Source organism: Trichechus manatus, unplaced genomic scaffold (genome assembly GCF_000243295.1).
Source record: "Trichechus manatus latirostris isolate Lorelei unplaced genomic scaffold, TriManLat1.0 scaffold00151, whole genome shotgun sequence".
NCBI lineage: Eukaryota > Metazoa > Chordata > Mammalia > Sirenia > Trichechidae > Trichechus > Trichechus manatus.
Window position 1 is genome coordinate 6,429,753 of NW_004444087.1, and position 21,392 is coordinate 6,451,144.

The following is a 21,392-nucleotide window of genomic DNA, read 5'->3' on the forward strand; positions in this document are numbered from 1 at the left end:
GTTGAGAAGTTAGAGGGTTAATATGTTGTGGGGTTGTTAACCAATGTCATAAAACAACATGTGTACTACTGTTTCACGAGAAACTATTTGTTCTGTAAGCCTTCACCTGAAGTACAATAAAATATTAAAAAAAAGAAAAAAAAATAACCAAGAGGAAAGCAAGAACCAGAAGACATAAGCCAACAAACCGAGCAACCTACACCAGAGAAAGCAGAGTTAATGAACCTAACTGCACACGAACTTAAAATGAGCATAGTTAATACTAGCAGAGTGAAAAGAGAGGATGGTAAAAACAGGATACAGGAACAAGCAGTCTGAAAAACAACAAATTGGAGACAGAGTATGAACAACGTAATTGTTGAAATAAAAAACTCCAGGCATGTGTTACAGCTGAAGCATAAATCAATAAATAAGCTCGAAGACCAAGGTAAGGGGCTCTCCTGGAAGGTGACATAGAAGGACAGAGATTAAAAGAATGGGGCTAAAAATCAAGAAATATGCAAAACAGAAGTGTCAACAACTGTACAGTAGGAGTCAGAAAAAGAAAGAAAATAGAGAGAAAACATTTGAATAAATGTTTGAAAACTCCCCGGAATTAAAGAAAAATATGACATCAGAATGAAAGGACCCATAAAGCGGCAAATAAGACAGGTAAGGAAAGAAAAATCCACATTCAGGTATAAAAAAAATCCAAACCCACTGCCGTCAAGTTGATTCCGACTCATAGCGACCCTATACTTAGGTATATTAAGGTGATATTTAGGAACAAAGAAAAGGATAAAAAGAAAAATCAGACTACCTACAAAGAAACAAAAATCATACTATCATCAGATTTCTCAACCACAATTCTCTATGCAAAACAAAAACAAGGTAATAATTTCAGTGCAGAAGAAAAATAACTGTTACCTAGAATTTTATATCCAGCTAAATTATTTAAATACAAGGAATAGGTATATTCTCAGTCTCTTAAGGTCTCAGAAAGTTTATCACAGATAAACTTTAGCCCCCTTTAAATGTACTTATTAGAAATACTCTAGAAAGGAAAGAAAATAATCCTGGAAATAAAAAATGACATATGAGGAAGGCGAGAAAAATCTGTTACTATTTCAATAAGCCACAAGAAAAAAAACATACAAAAATTAAAAGCAAATGTGCACATATATACAGTTATACAGAGAAATACAACAATCAAGAACAAAATTCTAGACCAGTGGTTCTCAAATTCTAACATGGATCAATATCTTCTAGAGGGCTCCTTAAAACATAGATTAATGGGCCCCGGTCCCCACCTGGAGTTTTTCATTCAGTAGGTCTTAGGCATGAGGCACAAGAATTTGTATTTCTACCAAATTCTCATGTAACACTGACTCGGTTTGCCTAGGGAATACAGTTCTAGATGGTACCACTGCAGTCTACCAATACAGATGACACCAACAAGGCAGGAAACACACTTATCACTTAACTTGAGGGAAAGACAGAGATACTGATAAGCACTAGAAACTGAAAGGAAAAAATAAACACAAGACGGTCTTAATAATTTTAGGAATACTCCAGATCCTGAACTCCAGAACAATAAAATAGAATGTACAACTTTAAAATTTGGCAGAGGAAAATTCAACCCAACAAAGCATTACAAGAAAAGACACAAAAGAAAGTAAGGGTAAACTGAAAACACAAAGATGGCAGATGTAAGCCCTAATATAATCATAACTACCATAAAGGAACACCAGCTATATTTACTGATCAAAGACAAACCCTCAACCTGGGTTTAAAAAACAAGAAACTGTATCATATATCTAGAAGAGACATTTAAAGCAAAAGGACATGGATGCAAAAGTTGGAAATAATGGAATAAAAATGCTGTATCAGGCAAACAGGAACCAAAAACAGGAAAAAAAAAAAAAAAAAAGGAGTAATTTACTACCCAAGCAAATAGAATTCAATGTGAAAAACACCACAAAGGACAAAGGAATCTATATATGTACTCATATATATATGCTATTGTTGTTAGGTGCCATCGAGTCGGTTCCATCCCACAGCAACCGCATGTACAACAGAAGGAAACACTGCTCAGTCCTATGCCATCCTCACAATCCTTGCTGCGTCTGAGCCAGGGCTTTGAACCAGTTCAAACTGGTTCAGCCATGGCTGATGCTATGAAATCAGACCAGACTCCAATGTGTAAAACGTGTGTGTACCAGAGTAACTAAACAGGAAAAATCAGGAATCAAAGCCCTGGAATGGAAGACTCAGATGAGGAACACTGAGCCCTGATGAGGGAGACTGGATTATTGTCAAAACCGTAGAGAGCGACACATATTCAAAGTGGTGCGGTTAGCTACCATCTTTAAGCCAGGGCACTGTTGTTTACGACTTTGCCGGTCAAGAGGTTTGGGTGCTATGGGATGCACACACTGTCCTTGTTTTCTAAGAGGGAGATTAGGTTTCTAGCAGGGCAATGACCCATAATTTTTCCTGTTCAGGTTATCGTTCCAGTATACACACATTTTACAAATTCAGGTCCATTTCGGTTTTATTTGGTCAGTCATGACTGAACCAGGAAGATTCTGTACAAAACCTTGGTTTGAGCCCATTGTTGCAGCCACCGTGTCAATCCATCTCCTTGAGGGTCTTCCTCTTTTTCACTGACCCTTTAACTTACCAGGCATGATGTCCTTCTCCAGGGACTGGTCCCTCCTGATAATATGTCCAAACTATGTGAGATGAAGTCTTGCCATCCTTCCTTCTAAGGAGAATTCTGGCTGTACTTCTTCCAAGACAGATTTGTTTGTTCTTCGGCAGTCCGTGGTACATTCAATATTCTTCATCAATACCACAATTCAAAGGCATCAATTCTTCTTCAGTCTTCCTTATTCATTGTCCAGCTTTCGTGTACGTATGAGACAACTGAAAATACCATACTTGGGTCAGGTGCACCTTAGTCCTCAAAGTGACATCTTTGCGTTTTAACAGAGGTCTTTTTAAAGAAGTCTTTTGCAGCAGATTTGCCCAATGCAATATGTCGTTTGATTTCTTGACTGTGGCTTCCATGGGCATTGATTGTGGATCCGAGTAAAATAAAATCCTTGACAACTTCAATACTTTGTTTATATATAAATATATACATACCAGAGAAGCCCTGGTGGCATGGTGGCTAAGCACTCAGCTGCTAACCAAAAGGTCAGCAATTCAAATCCACCAGCCTCTCTGCAGGAGAAAGATGTGGCAGTCTGCTTCTATAAAGATTTATAGCCTCGGAAACCCTACAGGGCAGTTCTACTCTGTCCTATAAGGTTGCTATTGAGTCAGAATCGACTCGAAGGCAATGGGTTTGGTTTGTTTTTTTTTTTTAAATATATACATACCAGAAAAGGGAACAATAAATCAAGAAGACACAGAGATAATGATCACATATGCACTTAACAATATAGCCTTAACATAACATAATGTAACAACTGTCAAAATTATAGGAAGAAAATTAGCAAAATATAGCTGGGATTTGGCTTCATGCTGATCCTTGATAAGCAGTCAGTGATAAAGGTGAGGTTTTCCCACCTTGCTCCTTTTATAGTGCAGTTGGTAGAATCAGAGTCCTCAAAAATATATACTATTAAATAGCCCTTGGGTTAAAGAGGAAATTACAAAATAGTACAGCTGAATAAAAATGAAAGCACGACATGTCGAAATTTGTGGAACACAGCTAAAGCAATACTTAGAGAAAATTTTATGGTTTTGAATACATTAATCAGAAACGAGAAAGAATTCAAATAAGAAAGCTAACCATTTAAAAAAAAAAAAGTAGTAGAGTGAACTCAAAGAACCAAAACCAAACCAAACCTACTGCCGTCCAGTTGATTCTGACTCATAGAGACCCTACAGGACAGAGTAGAGCCGTCCCATGAGGTTTCCAAGGCTGTAATCTTTATGGAAGCAGACTGCCACATCTTTCTCCCGTAGAGCGGCAGATGGGTTCAAACCGCCAAACTTTTGGTTAGCAAGCGAGCACTTTAACCACTGCGTGACCAGGGCTCCTTATGCAAAGAAACAAGAGTGAAATAAAGATGAGAAATCAACCACACAGACAAAATACAAAGCTAAACAAAGATTAACAAAACCAAAAGCTGGTTATTTTTAGTGATTAATAAGAGAGAAAACTCTACGCAAGGCTGAAAATAAAAAGTTGTAAATAAAATCAGAAATATAGACTATAGAAAGAAAATGAGAAACAGGGCTAAAATAGATTCACAAAATAATGAAAATATTATGAATAATCAAACATAAGAAAATGTAAAACCTAGATGAAATAGGTACTTTTATACAAAATTATGAAAAGCCAACATTGTTACAAGAATAGAAAACTTGAATAGATCAATTACAAAGAGAGTGAACAACCCCTAACCGCCTCCCACTCAGCTCCGCTCTAGTCTCAGGCCCAGATGGTTTTACAGGTGAGCTCTATCAAATTTAAGGTACAGATAAACCTCATCTTATGCAAACTATTCAAAAATAAATTTAATTCATTTTATGAGATACAGTTCCAATTCCAACTGAATAAGGATATGAAAATTATAGGCCAATTTCATTTAATAACATAGATCTGAAAACTGTAAATCAAACCCAACGGTAATTTTAAAATACAAAATGAAGACGACTTTATTCCAGGAACACAATGGATGATTCAACATCAGAACATCAATGTAACTTACCACATTCATGGACTAAGGGATTAAAATCCCATGAATAAATTTTAAGGAAAAGCATTTGCTAAAGGTCAACACCTACTTATGATGAAAACTCTTAGAAAATTAAGGAAAAGGGGAAACTACCTTAATCCAATTAAAGCTTCTACCAAAACTCTCATTTAGTTCTACCTCCTAGTTTATTGTGTAGTGTCTGGGGCCTTAAAAGCTTGCAAGCGGCCATTAAAGGTACAACACTTGGTCTCTATCTGCCTGAAGCAACAGAGGAAGGAGAGACAGGAATAGGAGGACAAAATGGAATGTGTGGCTAATTGCCTCCATGAACAACTGCCCCCTTTGCTATGAGAAAAGAAGAACTGGATGGTGCCCAGCACCATCTGAATGTTTTGATCAAAGACTCTATAGAAGAATCCTGTTCAAAAGGGGGAAAATGAAAAACAGCATCTCAAATTCTCATGGAATCCAGACTTTGTAAAGCCATAGAGGATGGACAAATCACTGAAAATATTGCCCTGAGATAATCTTTAAAACCTTAAACCAAAAATATCCCCTGAAGTCTTCTTAAAACCAAACAATACTTTAGCTTAACTAGTAAAGAATGTCTGCCTTAAGCACTGTGCTCTTTTAAGATCTATCTATATGGGATCAAATTGACAACATCAACTCAAAAGATTAGATAGGAAACTTAGAGGGCACTGAGTTTATGTTAATGGAAGAGGAACAAAGGATGGTGAGAACATCTGCACAACTCGAAGAATGTAACCAATGTCACTGAATTGTACCGGCAGAAATTGTTGCAACTGGTTCTGCTGTGTATATTCGCAACTATGACAACAAAAAAATTTTTTTTTGAAATCTCCTTTAGGCACATCCCCTTTAAGACTAGGAAAGAAAAGGATAGCCACTATCACCACTACCATGGAACAAAGTCCTTGAGGTTCTAGGCATCAAAATAAATTAATCCAGTATAAGGATTAAAAGGAAAAGGACAAACTATCATTTTTTTGCATATGATATGAACCTCTCCAGAGAAAATACAATAGAATCAAGTGAACTAGTAAAACTAGTAAGAGATTCAGCAAGCTTGCCAGTTTCAAAATCAATAAACGAAAAACCAGTTGTTTTCCTTTATACCAGCAATATAAATTAGAAATTAAAAAAAAAAAAAAGTAAGATAGCATTCACATTACGTACAAAAACTGTGAAGATCTAGGGATTAATCTAACAAAGAATGCACAAAACCTTTATTAAGAAGACCTAAATAAATGGAAAAATATCCTTGTGTAAGGATGGGACAATTTAGTTACTAATTCTCCCCAAATTAATCTATATTATTTATTGCAAATCCAATAAAACTACCAGGAGAATTTAGGAAGAACTTGACAGAAGTATATGAAAGGCTAATGGACTTTGAATAGCTAAAATATTTTGAAAAAGAACATAAATTCACTCAATTAAAAATTAAGACACAGTATACAGCCATAGTAATTAAAACAATGGGGTACCAATACGAGATCAGCAGAACAGAAAAGTGATCCCAGAAACATATCCACGTGTATGTGGAGACTTGGAATATGTTATGGGCAAAGTCCTAAACCAGAGGGGAGAAGATGGACTACTCAGCAGATAATGTTGGAAAAACTAGTAAATTTGATACCTCGTTCAATATACAAAAAAATGAACTCCAATCTAACTTAAAGATCTAAATGTGAAAGACAAATATGGCTACAGAAATGTGAGTATCTTCGTGATCTTGAGTAGGGAAATATTTCTTAAGCAGGACTGAAGTAACACAAAACATGAGGATAAAAACAGGCAGATTTGACATCATGAAAATTTTTTATATTTATTGAAGGGCACCATAGATGAATCAACAAAGAAGTGCGAGACGGAGAAAAGATATTTGCAACAGCTAAAACCGACCAAGGGATTAACACGTAAAACATACAAGAAGAAACTCCTGCAGTTAAAAGGCAATAAACCCATTCTAAAAAAAAAAAGGACAAAGTATATAACCAGTCAGTTTACCAAAGGAGAAAACTGAAAGGCTAACAAGCATAAAATGAGGTTTATAACAAATATAAACCTTACTGGTCATCAGAGAAATATTATACAATACTGAAATACCACTTTAAGATCATCAGAAAGGCAAAAAATATTTATCTACAAAGTGCTGATAAGAACGTGAGGAAAAGAAACCCTCGTGCACTGCTGGCTGGAGAGTACACACAGTCCCGGGATTATGAACAAGGTCCGTTCTTAAATCTGTCTTTAAGTCGAATTTCTACATTTAAATTGGAACAGTTAGGTATTCTTCATACCTAACATCAATTAGTCAAATGTTTGTCTTAGTATATAGTATACAGTGTACTTTTTTATGCATGAAAACATTAAAGAAACACTTCCAGATACACTAAAATATCTTTAGCATAATAATACAGTAATAATAATAATGTTCCGATGCTTGTCGAAAAGTAGTGCTCATTTGTTCTTACGAACCATTGTGTATGCACCTAGAATTTTTAATATAATAGGCTTTACAGGAGGTTGGTTCGTAACTGTTCGTAACCCAGGGAATGCCTGTTAAGTGGCGCAGCCACTCTGGAAAATCTGGCAGCACTTAGTGACATTAAAGGACATACACGTTCACCATGACCCAGCAACCCCACTCCCGGACATTCATCAAAAGACACGTATAAGGATTTTCACCGCAGCAGAAGCAGTAGCAGAGAAAGAGTAGCAGCAGAGGCAGCAGAAACAGGAGACTGGCAGGAGATGGCGTGGTGGGCTTCCTGGCCCAAGGAGCGAGAAAGGTGAGCACCTTCAGGCAGGAGGCTTGCTGGCAGAGTAGGCTGCCTCCAGGCACTTGGTGGAGCTAGGTTTGCTGACCCACAGAGCTAGAGCTGAGCACCTTCGGGCCGAGGCTTACCGGCAAAGTAGGGTGCCTGATGATAGAATGGTATCTTGAGTATTCCTGAGACTGAATCATAATAAACTTCCCTAATAAACCCCACAATTGTGGGGGGAAAAAAATGCCCTAAGCCTCTCAAATAAGTCACAGGCACCTCAAAAACGGAACCTTGGCCACTGAGAGCCACACCTGGGTGCCAGAGTTCCAAGTCCATTTCTGTAAAAGTAGCTTGATGGCAGGTACCTCTGGGGAGTCAGGAAAGGCAGGCAGGTAGCTGTGCAAGGACAGGACCAAAGGGCCCAGCGCTGGCACCCTGACCCGCCCAGCACTTCTTGCTAACACTGCACATCTCATTCTCCAACGGGACACCATTTCTCCTATTGAGAGGGAGATGCAGGTGTGCCAACCTTTAGCAATAACAGTTAATCGATGTGAAGATTTCTTAGCAAGAAGACTCTCCTAACACAAACTAAAACCATCACTATTTGCAAAAAGGATGCAGACTTTCTGGGAAGTACACAAATACAAAGCTCTGTTTTAGGGACTCAGGTTTACTGGCCTCAGAGGCCACGTGCATTCACCTCTTGGAAATAATATCACACAGTAACATTTTTTAACCTGACTTTTGTCTTTCCCTTTCACAGCATCCCAAGGTGGTTCTTGCAGACTTCTTCCTTTCACCATAAGCCATCTTTGCCATCCTTGAACCCCTCACATTCACTTGAATGCACCCTCTTCCTGCTTCCCAGGGAAAATAGAAAAATCACACAATAACACTCTCAGCTTCCCTCTAGCCACCCTAAACCCAACAGAACCTAAAACAACCTTCCTGCAGGCTCTGGCCCTCACTGGTTCCCCACCACATCGCTGGAGTCCTTGAAAGAGAGGTCTGCACTGGAGCAGGTCTCCCACATGTCCCACGGAGCTGCCCTGGGTGAGGTAGGGACACAGAGGCACTCTGAGCAGGCCAGAGGCAGCCAGCCTCACCCCTAGGTGCAGTCACCCAGATTCCGAACAAAACTGGCTTCCCTAAATAGCTAGCAGACACAAACCCCCCCACTGGCATGTAACTGACTTGCCACCAGGTATCACCCTATAATTAGTCATTGTAATTGAAGCTGAATGTAATTAATTACATAATTTTGAAGTGTTCAAGTTTAATTCCATTAAAATTACATCATGAAACTGGGGAATTACAAAGGATTACCGACAAAAAGCAAATAGGGATGAATAAACTCCACGCTCACTCCATACACATCTGAGTCACATTCAATACTGACGCTCGGTTTCCTCAGCACACCTGTTTTTAATAACCTGTGGGGCCCACACAGACAGACGGCTGTGCAGGGGTCCACTTCTGGATACGCAGAAGCCTGTGACGTCGACTGTTGGGTGCTTGGCTTCACTCAACAGATGAGAGCTCCCTGCGTGCACTGCTTCTGCTGCCCCCTCCTCGGCTGCTTTCCCCAGCCTCAGCTTCCTCTGCTGACACCTCCCCCACGGCCACAGCCTCCACCTAGGGCAGCCAGCTCCACCTCAGCCCCGCAGGTGGCCTGTCGAAATAGGTCTTCTCAGCTCCCAAGCCTGCTGCTCACCAGCCCCATCTCTGATGTGACTACCACTCATCCATCATCGGCCTCACCAGCAATGCCAGGGCCGAGACACCTTCCTCTTCCTCACTCCCACCGACTTCAGTCCCTGTCTGGCAAAGTTAACTAACATCTCAACATCCTTTCTGGTTCTGTCACCTAGGTTATGGCTTCAACACCCTCCTGGCTCGATTCTTTATCGCCAGGCCCTCCTCACTGTGGTCTGCCTTTCATATGGGGCTTCCAGAACCATCATCTAAACCAAAAATCGGAATTTTAAAATCAATTTAAAAAATAGTCATTTCCCAGGGCCTTCAGAATAAAAAAAAAAAAAAAACCCACTCAGGCTTTGCATGAAGGTCCTGCTGTTTTTTCCCACAGCACGTGACACTTGCCGTATATAAATTACTTATTCATTATGTTTATTTTCTCTCCCCCACACTAGCATGCAAGTTCCTTGAGGGCAGAGAATTTCTGCTGTTCTGGTCATTAGAAGATGCTCAACAAATTCTGAGTAACTGACTAAGTCCACCAAGCAGGATAGCCCAAGCCCGTCTTTCCAGACCCCTGACCTGCAACCCCAGACCTCAGACACACCCAGTCCCTTATAGCCTGATGTCTCAGGACACTGTACACCCTGCAGTTCTCTGACTAGCAGGGCCGGGGCCTTATGCCTTTTGGGACCCCAGGGGCTTGAGCAAGATCTGGTTGGGAGACCTGGTGCCACAAAGATATGTTCGGTTAACAAATGAATGAACGGCCCTAACAGTCTACGAAAACAATGAGTCGCTCTAAAAACAAATAAAACTATAACCAACTTCACTCAAATTTGCCGTATTATTCCAAAGACCAGTGCACATTTCTGCATATTTTCTTTTTAAATTTCATAATAAAACAATCCGCATCATCACAAAAAATCAAGCATGCAAAATAAGTCATCAGAACCCACAGTAGCCTAAAAGATCAGTTTTTTCAATGATAATTCCTTAATAAGGTCTAAGGACTGTCATTCTGACAAGGCCTCTTCTCTCAAGATTGACGCCCAACTACAGACCTCTTATAAAAATTGGTCTCTTATTGACATCCACCCCCTGATCCTGCCTCTGCATAACTGAGAACAAAGTCCTGTTTAATCGCTGCTTTCCTGACAACTTCTCATGATTTACAAGAATTTGAGTCCAATATCATGGCAGTGACTAAACCAACAAGACTCCCAGGAATCTTGAGAGTGGGGATTTTGTCTTGGTCATCATGGATTTAAATGCAGACATGAGTATTTAGCAGCAAATCACCCCCCAGCCCCTGTGTCTTAGTGCCGCCAGGGTCTCAAAGAAAAGTCTCGGTCAGAAGAATCATCATCCCCACCCCACAACGTGGGCTGGACAGTGCCTGGCCTTCCTCCTCCAAGACATCCAGGTTCCACTAACAGGACTCTCTCGTCCTTAACATTTCCCCAAAACCTTTCCAACAAACTTGCTGTAGAAAAGAAGGGGCACCTGAGACCAGCAGGTAATGTGATGAGGAAAGCTACTTTCAGCCTGACACCATATTTGCACCTCAACTATCAGATAAAACTCTGCTAACACGAATCATCCTCAGGCCAGGAACATGGGCAACAGTAATTCTATCCATTAGATAATCCTCTTTGGAGCTTTATCATTGAGCTGACTCTTCAATCTTAGGCCAGAAGGAGGCTCTACAAAACCATAAAAATTCTCTATCCAGCATGGCTTCAACCAGAAGGTGTTAACCTATCAGTCAACCCAGGTACCTTCACATCCACCCCAGAGAGTTTACTTCCGTCACCAGTTGCTCACTCCTAAGCTCATTGTGGCCCATGGACAGGGGTCCCTCTGAGTACCCCCTGTATCCTAACAACTACCCCACTGCTTCAACTGAGAGTCGGTCTAGGGATTAACAGGAGTCAGCACAAAAAGTAAAGACTGGACTCCAGCTCCTCAACTATAGGGCAGGGTCCCTATCTCCTCCGTGGGGTTGTTGTGTAGATAAAATAAGTTGAGAGCCTAAACCCATGTCTGCTCATGGTCAACACTTCAGAAATGGTAGCTGTTAGTGTTTTTGGTTGGTTGGTTTGTTTAAAAAAAAAAAGGCTCCTGGCTTGTCAAGGTAGGCACAAAGCTGGGTACAATATGTAGACACGTACACTCCAATACTAGCAGCAATGCTTTCCTTCTCTCCACTCACAGCAGTCCTAGCTCCAGAAGTAAGGAAGCTAAGATGGGGAGGAACCCCAGTTAAAATTAATTTTTCACTCCTCCTCACCTCAGATGATGCTAAACTCTTAAGCACCAACCAAAATGCAAACAAAATCCTCCACAGGCTTCAAACTCCAAGTGGCAACTAGCTTCTTCCAGTCTTCAGCACCAACCCTCCTTTTCCCCAGGCTCTCCCCTGGAGTTCCTACCAGTCACTCAAAACCAACATCCCAAAAGGAGCACACCTTCTTCCCCTCCCGGGTTGGTTCCTCTTCCTACTTCCTGCTCCCGTAGGCGACAGGCCCCATCCCCCTGTCAGCCACTGCACTGGACCTGGCCGTCTCTGGCTCCTCTCAGTACCCCCTGGTGAAGTCCTGGCTGTCCACACTTTCCCAAATCCATGCAAATGCTTATGATGATAGACAGTGATGTCCCCTCTACAAAAATATCTGAGGTACTTTGATTACATGAAGCAGCAGAGCAAGCATGTAGGCTGTGAAGGCCACTGCTCCAAACGGGGCTCAGTGGAGCAGGGACTCGCCTGGGGCAGGGGCATACCTTTGCCCAGCCGCCCGCCAGCCACATGTGAAAGCCGTGGCGGAGGGGTGGTGAGCACATGGAGACATTTCTTCAGTGCTGACACCAAAACCTCTGTGCTTCTCGCCACTCGCTTTCGCTGACATTTGTTTGGTTCTGATCATTACAGTACATGCTTTCCCTGTTCATATGGTGAAGAGCTTCCTCCGATTTGGGCTGTGAGCAGAGCCAAAGAATAAATCTCTGTCAAAGAGTTGTTCTGCCCAATTCTACTTTCGAAAATGAGAATTTTTATATTTTATGTGCCACAAATACAATCATGTATATTTTAACCAATATATATACCATTTTGCAAAGAGAACAAGTTAATAAATGGAAATAAAAAAGAAATACACACCAACAAGTCTACAAATATTCTGAGTATACTGATCAGCAGCTTTCAAAACCTGGCCGTTTTAATATAGCCTACCTACTTACCTTTCATAATATGAAAAAGAACTAAGTTCACATTTTTAAGTTAACTAGCTGACCAAATCCTTGATGTTACATACAGGAATGCCCCTTAAAAGAGGCCCCCGGTCCTCTCATGCAGCAGTCACTCACTGGGTGCCAAGGACTGCGGTGGGCACTATAGCAGTGTAGCCATGGGCACATAGCAATGTAAGCTGGCGAGCAGGAACCTAAGTGGCAGGGCAGCCGGATGCTGTGGTACATTACAATGAGGTCAGTCACAGTCACTGAAGGAGGAACCTGGAGGCAGCTCAGGGGAGGCCTCTCAGGGGAGGCCTCACAGCAGACCCCAGGGTTGCTCCACAACTGTTCTGCTAGCAAGCCCTTTCCTCTATTCTTCCCCAAGCAAACAGAGCTCAGCTCAAGCTTTACTTCCGCTCCAGGGAGCTTCCCCTGCCCACTCCCACCCTTCCTCTGCAACCCTCCCACACTTCATGTTGTCAGAGCCTAGTCCCCACCACCCTATCCACTGTGTGGATGTCCACTCCTCCAGGTGGGACCACTACTATCCTGTGCATCTCCAGTGTCTCATGCACAGGGCCTCCGATAGCAGTTGTTAAATGAAGGAAAGAAGGAACATGTGAAATAGGACTTGATACTCAGATGTGCAGATGGGAGGATGAGGGAGCTCCTCAAAATGAGCAACAGTCTGAAGTCACTCCTGCTGGAGCAGAAGGTTTGGATAAGGTAGAGACAACCATCAGGAATTCTGTCTGCCAGCTTGATAAGTACAGCCTCTATCCACTGCCAAAGTCAGCCATCATGGATACTGAAGGAGACGAATGACGTCATGAAATCAATGGTTTGGGAAGATTAATCTGGCAGCCACATCTCTAATGGATTGTGACCTGGTTCAAATGGACAATTCTGAAACAAGTAAATACTACACACTCAGCTATTGCACGTTAGAAAGATTTGGCTCTCACAGACAATAAGCAGCTCCTAAAACTACCTGCGTACACACACAAAACAGATTTTATTAAAGTATCACTGCATTTTAAAATGACAGCATAATTATATACCAACACAGAACAATGTAAAACAATCGCAAACTACTTCTTACTCTCCTGACAATGACATTCAGCCATAACTGGCAATATCCTTCCTCTCCCAATACCACATCAGTGCTGACAAATCGTGGTACCAGGGCTGAGGGCTAGGCCAGGGGGGATGACTGAGCAATCCCTCTGGAACAAGCCCATATGACATCTTCCTGATTTAGGTAGCACTGCATGCCATTACAGTTTCTTTTTCTCCAAGTGGCCAATGACTCCTCCGTGGTCCTCCACACTTGTCCGTGACTGGAGGTCCATGGCAGACGTCACCTGCAAGGGATGTCTTGCAACAGCCTGAGTTTCCTGTCTGGCTCCTTGGTCCCACACATGCCTACCAAGCGGAAACATGACTCCAAACTTGAACCTGTCTCCCACTTGGCTGAATGATGGTACAGCACATATTCTTGCGTAAGCATGGAGCTGAGATACGGCTGAAACGAAGCAATTCACGTAAATTAATGTTTCTACACTGGTTTAAATGAATGTTCCTGCGCTCAGTTTCCCGTTTCAAATTGTACAGCTTATAACATCTCTGTTGCATGAATAGGAAGGGACAATGGAATCTCACTTACCAGGTCTACTTATAATTTTAGTTGTGATTTCTGTATGTTGGTGACTAAAAATCTGCTCTTTTTTAAGAGTTTATGTTCTACTCTCTCGGTCAGGGTAGAGCACAACAATGTGAAATAGAATAATTCACTGTCTGTAGAACTGCGTGGGTTCAGATTCTGGGTCAAGCGCCATGGTGAAAAACAAAATAAGGACACGTCTTACCATTATCTGCCACATCTTTCAGAAGGATGCAAAAATGGCGATATGAACAACAGAATGTTCCTATTTTCAGGGAGAGAAAAAGAAATCTTTCCCAAACCTCATCATAAAAATTAAATGTACAATTCCCTCCAGCAAGAATTTTATTTTTAATTTTCATTTACATAGTATCTTTCTTCCAGAATTTCAAAGTAATGGAGTGCCATAAATACTTGTTTAAAAAAAAAAAAAAAAAACCGTTGTCACAACAGAGGAGGTGAACAGGCTTGGCAGGGCAGGAGCACAAGAGAGAAGGGTAAGAAGGGACAGGCAGTGGTGGCATCAAGCGCTGGGGGTTGGCATTGCCCGTGCTGACGGCATCTCCATCACACCCCTTCCTTTACCCACAGCCCACAGGCCCTGCTAATGTTCGCAGCTTCAGGCTCTTCATGACAACTTATCTTCGGTGTAAATTTACTTGCTTCTATCAAATTAGTATTATCTAAATAGTAATTTACCCCCTAAAACAAGAGGAAATGAACCTGACAGGTTTAAAAGAACAATAAAACAAGGGTGCCTAAAATAAGTTAATATTCCTTTTGGGTTTAAAAACATAAAATTAAGTTAGAAGATAAAACATTAACAATTTACTAGGGGGGAAAAACCCAGTCTAAGAAAGACTATTGCTTTTAGGAGGAAAATGGGAAGCAGCTTTTGAATTTTTTTTTTTTTTTAATAAAACCTGGTGGACAGGATCTCAATGTCTTACATTAACGAAAGGCTGTCAACACCCAAATAAATTTTCAATGACAGTAAGAATGACATTCTATTTCTCGCAAGTTTGCAATGCTCAACTTAAGAGCTAATTTGTCAATTTGTTTTTCCCCAACGAAGCTCAGAACACCTCACAACCATATATAAAAATTTTTCTGAGAAATGTTAACTGCATCTACTTATTGAATAAACACAGCCTAACAGAAAGGTGTCTTTAAGAAAGCAGGCTCCATGCCACTGTAAGAGGAATACTAAGGAAAAAGAAGCTACTTCCCTGGAGTTTCGGGGTAAGCTCTGGTAACTTCCTCCTACGTTAACTTCATAAATCACAATCAAAAGCATCCAGGATTTCAACTGTCAACTGATGGAGCATCTGCCATGTGCAACACCCAGTGGGCCCTGTCCATTCCCACAGCCTCTTCTGTTTCAGAAAAGTGTGGGCCGTTTTGTTGCAATTCCAACTCATTTTCACAAATGCTTCATTGACAGGTAGCAGGATCTAGTCAGTTTCATTTAAGGTGAATCTCCTACCTGACTATTTTTTCAGTTGCTCTGTAGTGTTAGGTATGTCCCGAGGAGGAATACTCCCAACCCAGCTCCTTTCTAGTCAACTGTCTGATTGTGTTAGCTGGGAACAACGTGGGGAAGAACGGGCAGCTTCCTCTTAGAAGACCCCCGTGGGTGGATCCACGCCAGAGTCTGGCAACCCTGTGGTCACAGTAGCTTCCTGGGCTGCCCCTAGCCCAGGGCTCTCATAAACATAAAAGAGGATAAAGATTTCAGATTAAAATTAAGAAATTAACAAGCATTTATTGTGTGTACAACATATGTGCCTAATATTATCCTATAATTACAGTAAGAATTAAAATTATTTTTATTAGAGTTGTTTACTTTTTAAAGGAAAAGCTGTTGATAGGTTTTGCAACAAATTAGATGTCTTTCAGAAAGAGTTGCTTGCCCTCATTAGGTATTTTAACTGTCATGTTTTGTGAACAGAGTAGCACAAGACTTTAAAAAATCTTTAAGTCACCACCCAGGTGCATTAGCCCAGGTGTTTCAAAGCTGCTTGAGGCATGGAGTAAATGCGAGCAGCACCACAGGTTCGCTCTCAAGCCCTATTAGCTTCTGGCAGGGACTCTTCCCTTCCAGCCAGACTGCTCCCCTCTAACAACTTTCTCAGAATACAGCTTAAAAGAGGAATGGATTAAGGCGCAGCAAATCCAAAGCCAGGACAGGGCCAACAGCTCAATAAAATCTTAGTTGTCATCTTAAGTAAAATCCAACATACTCACAGTCATATCTACGCACAAACCAAAGCTCGGTTCTTAACCAGATAGCAAAACCAGGGCTGTCTTCTGGTTTTCAGGAACATAGCTTGGAAACTCAAATGGGAAAAAAGATAATTCAGAAGGCCCCGCCATTAATATCTTAATAAATATCCCCCTAACAGAGTTAATTTTTTTTTTTTTTTTGGAGGGGGGGTTACTATTTAAGCTTGTATCTCTAAATGGAGAACTTTTAAGGAAAGTGATTTCTTTCTGAATTCTAAATCAGTATTAGGATGTAACAAAATGTACCCAAATACTCAGGTCAGTAAGTGTTTATTAAATCAAAAGTCACAAATGAATTCACAACTTCTTTGTTATAAATGTTACATAACACAGAAATTAAACGGCTTGTCTAATTACGCCATTACAGTTTCTTTTTCACTCCATCATCTGCAAATGCTCCATTCTCTTGGGTATCCAGGCACCCAGTTTCTGAGACGGCATGACTGGAACATCCCGGTAAACAGCGGTGGGGCATAGTGAAAGGCTGCAGGGCTCCTCTTTAAATAGCTTCAACAAAACGAATGGCAGTAAGTAAAAACCGTCCCTATGCTTTGCTATAAACCTGTTGCTATCAAGTCCTTTCCGAATAGTAGAGACCCTATAGGACAGAGGAGAACTGCCCCACGGGGTCTCCAAGACTGTAAATCGTTAAGGAAGCTGGCTGCCACATCTTTCTCCCAAGGAGCAGCTAGTGGGTTTGAACTGCCGATCTTTCGGTTCGCAGCTAAACCACTGTAGCACCAGGGCTCCTTATGCTTTGCAATAGTAAGACTCAAATACAAGATTCCAAGAATTCCACCTGTTTCCAATTAGATACTTGAATTGCTTGAGTGTTTAAACTACATTCACTTGCTACTTACACAAAACAATTCTTCCGGGTTTTCTGAACATTTTAAATACGTTAAAATAAGATTAAGGGTCTGGTTTAAACAGTCAGAGGCAGTGAAATTTCAACTGAAATCGAACTCTCTCTGAAGCCGTAATGCATAGCTTTAGAAAAACAATAAGACTAGAGAGACACATCTATATAGTGACAATTATAAAAATCAGCCATTTCTCAAGGAAAAATAATTATATTTTAAAATGTTACACATTAAATTATTTTAGATAGGCTTTTAAATAATTTCTAAATTAATTTATGAATGTTGTTTATTAAAATAACTTTTACAGTAGCTTTTATGTAGCATTTGTGTTGCATTCCATTAACGAAAAACCAACCCCACTACCCGACCCACAATGACCCTACAGGACAGAGGAGAACTGCCCCATAGGGTTTACAAGGCTGTAAATCTTTACAGAAGCAGACTGCCACATCTTTCTCCCGCGGAGCGGCGGGGTTCAAACCACTGACCTTTTGGATTAGCAGCCAGCGCTTTAACCACTGTACCACCAGGGCTCCTTACATTCCATTACATAAGGTCAAATACATGAACTACATTAAACGGAAGAACAGGTAGGAATTTTAGCCTAGCTCTGGAGGATTTTTCATATGATGAACTTTTTTAAAAGGTACAAGTTTTCCCCTCCACATCTGTCCTTCCTTCATTTCACCATGGATAGTCCTTGGGTTTTATAAATCAGCTGAAACAAATACAGGTTTTCTACTTCTGGCCTTGTTTTCTCTACTAAGAATGTAAGCACAGCCTCAGGAGCAGTTTTGACTGTGAGCTTCTACAGGTAGGCCCGGAGAGGGAGTGCAAGAACATAAACCATTGTTTCCGCACGGCTCCAGCACAAACCCTAGTGAGTTTGTTTTAATTGTACAGCAGCAGGGCAGAGGACTTTTTAAACAGCCAGTAAAGGTCCTGGGCTCAATCGGCTCACCAGACAGCATTTTTAAGGTCAGCCTAGTGGATATGGGGAAGAATAATTCCTTAGAGGACTGGCAGTTTGTCCCTTCCCTTTCCAACTTCCTCATGTAGCTAACTACCAACGTCAGTGATGTGAAAGTGAAGACGCAGAAGGGGTCTCTGTGGGCCCAACTGCATCAGGAGTTACTGCGTAACTCCATCCCTTCACTGACTTGCAGCTAGTTGAAAAAAAAGAAAAAGAAAAAACCCACAGAGCTTCACACAGGAAAAAACTTCCAATGACTGATAATGACCCCTTCACACATCCAATCTCAAAGACACCAATATTAAAATAACCAAAAAAAAAAAAAATAGCAGCAGTGTAGAAGCCCTCTATTTACTCATTATTGTGTTTTATAAAGGATACTAGGTGGTATATGTACTTTAATTAAAATAATGTAATTCTTATGGGGAAGAGTCCCGGGCTGCAGGCAACATACACACTTCCAAAACGGGAAAACAAAATAAAAGCAACTAGAAAGTGGACTTTCAGCAAAATGAAATTTGTTTTCTTATTTTGAAAAAGAGTAAAACGTTTAAAGTTCAGTTTTGTAAAGGCTCCTAAGAACCTGAAAGGGAGCGCTGGTCCCCGTGGAGGAATAATGCCCAAAAGGGAAGGCAGTCAACGGCAGGCCCCAACCCCAAAAGGTCACAATGGCACTAACGTGCAGAGTTACACAAGCTTGTTTCAGAAAGTGTCCTCTTTTCAAACATGTATTTGCATTTAAAAGGTATATTTATACAATAGTGTTTTTCTTATTTAAAAAAAATAATAATTTAAAGCCTGGTTTTTACAAGTCTGAGATAGGATAAAAACTTGTCCAACTAGTCTTGGCAGCGCCAAAGCACTGAAACTTCCATACTACAAGGCTTTAGGACTAAAAAGGAAACGAAATAAGGCTCAATCATCAGAAAGTCTCTTCCTGAGCACTCACTCCACGTCCCATGGCAGCCTTCAAGACAGACCAAGCAGAGGGACAAGGGCACAGCCCTGGCTCACTGCATCCTCAGGGAGGCGCAGGATGGCAGCGTTCCCCCTGGATCCACTGAGATCCAGAGTGCTTTCAAGACCTCTCTAACCTGAACTCACAGAGAGCTGAGACCCAGGCTCTTTACCCTCAGGTGGCAATGCCACAATGCACACTGGGCTCCACAGGCAACCCGATCTCAGTGTAAGGGGTTCTGGAAAGACGAGAAGAGTCTGAAACTACTGGATTCTCTCTCAAACCGCAGTCTCATTGACTCAACTTACCATTGGTGGGAACAGAGATGACCCTAAACCAGATAACTCAAAAGGCCTCTTCAGGGCCCAGGAAAGAACCAGTTTAGGCTTACACTTCCACTCTGGCATTCCACGTTCAATTGAAGTTTTCAAACATGCGACAAAGCGGCAATTGGAAATCACGCAAGGCCAAATTATTATCTACCACCAAAAGGCACTGGATGCGCAAGAAAGAGAATGATACTCAGATAAAGAATTTTTTTTTTTAAATCAACATATTAAAGTTCATTCAAGCACACTGAGAAGGAAACTCTCACTCTAGCCTTAGAGCCACACAGTTAAATGTCCCCATGATCCCAGATGATGCAGCTAATCACTGGCAAGAGAGGGAGTGGGTCCAGAGAGTTCACAAAATCTAATAACTCTCTAGACACCAAATCTATTTCCCAGGCAGTTTGGCCAGGATGTTTAAAAAAGAAACTTCATTGATACTAAGCTAGGATGTCACACTTACTAAGGCAAGAAAAGAAAAAATTAAGATTTGTCTTTTAAAACTCCACAACGGGTTTTACAGTAAGCACAGAAATTAAATTATGGTAAAAGGGAGCTATTTTTACTAAAACAGGGTAGACCAATTTATCAAAAATGCCATTCGGCTGTGTTCATTACATTCAGGAATCTAATTTACACAACAGACACTTTGGAGTAATCTATTTTAGTCAATAAATACTCAAACTCCTTTAAGTTTAATCTTATCGGAAATACATATTTCACAGTCTTCTTCCTAGTTAAGCGAGAAATCTGAGTAAATTTCATAACGACTCCGAGACTACTTTATTGTTTTTACGTAGGGAAGACCAAAAAACAAGCATATACAATTAAAGTCGTCAGACTCCATTTATATATGTTTTAATCCCATCCGCTTCATTCCATACAAGCCTGCATCTGGAGTTCATTTGCTTTACTCCTACAGGTACCGTAGGTCACAGTCACCAGTCTCCCGGTTAGGAAAGTTCAGCCAAGTCTACCTTCACGCACACCTTAAAGTTGGCAGCAGTAGCTGTTCTCTAGTGACGCTAAGGGACCCCAGAGCACCAGGTTCCCCTGAGCCCTTATAAGCTGCACCCCCCGCCCCAGCGTTCACGGAGCTTCTGGCCCACAGGTACCTCACCTTCAACTTAGCTCCGGCTACGCACAACATCCACCTGGCAGAGTCCCGAGACTGATCAGGAACCGCGAGCGCGGAGATGGCATGTGCCGGGCGGACCCCGAGGGCGCACCGCTCCTCAGGGTGGGGGGCGACGAGCAGGAAAGCGCCCCCGAGGAGTGGCGGCGACTCCGGCGCCGGATGGAGAGTCCCGGCACGATCCCCTCGTCGTGCCTGGGGCTCGGAGCAAGAACTACGGCCCAGCACGCCACAGTCCTGTGGGGTCCCCGTAGGTCTGCTTTCAAGAACCCAGCCTGAGAAAGCATTTCGGAGCGGACCCGCTGCGCGCTCCATTCCGCTCGCGGACCCTGCTTAGAGAGTAGAGCCCCAGAGTAGAGGACGCGAGTGGAGCAGGCAGCGGGTCAATGGGGGCCCCAAGGGCCCCTGAGTGCGGGGCGAAGGCCGCCAGGACAGGAGGCTAGGAGGAAGTGCCCCTCGCCGAAACAGCGCGTCTGGGCAACGCGCAGGGCCTGCGCTCGGGGAAAGTTGCAGCTCTGCTCCCGCACCCGCGTCCACCAAGCGGTCCCGGGCGCCCCGACCTTCAGGCACTTCGCCTGGGGCACCCCGCCGCCCCTCGCAAGTTTCCCCAAAGCACCCTAAGGAGGTCCCTTGCTGCGTAGGGGCAGGTTGGCGCCACTCCTCCGAGCACACAAAAGACCCGGGCAGCTAAGGGGTGTGCGGGTGCCCCCGGGGCGCTCCCAGGGACGTAAACAAACCCCGCGGACCGCGCAGAGAGAGGA

At 42.1% G+C, this 21,392-nt stretch overlaps 1 protein-coding gene and 1 long non-coding RNA gene across 4 annotated transcripts in view; both read right to left on the reverse strand.

The window, feature by feature from the left end:
• The window catches only part of CUX1 (cut like homeobox 1), a 449,005-nt gene extending 427,690 nt beyond the window's left edge, over positions 1 to 21,315 (reverse strand). For all 3 annotated transcript variants that reach the window (XM_023740265.1, XM_023740264.1, XM_023740266.1), the window contains exon 1: positions 20,617 to 21,315. In XM_023740265.1, the coding sequence (XP_023596033.1) occupies positions 20,617 to 20,946 (330 nt within the window). In that variant the 5' untranslated portion in view covers positions 20,947 to 21,315. The remainder of the gene's footprint in view (positions 1 to 20,616) is intronic.
• On the reverse strand, positions 14,967 to 20,597 carry LOC111822283 (uncharacterized). The gene is made up of 2 exons (XR_002825568.1): positions 19,476 to 20,597; positions 14,967 to 16,880 (listed from the first exon to the last, which is right to left on the reverse strand). It is a non-coding gene; the product is annotated as an uncharacterized LOC111822283 (long non-coding RNA).
• Positions 21,316 to 21,392: the final 77 nt, after the last annotated feature.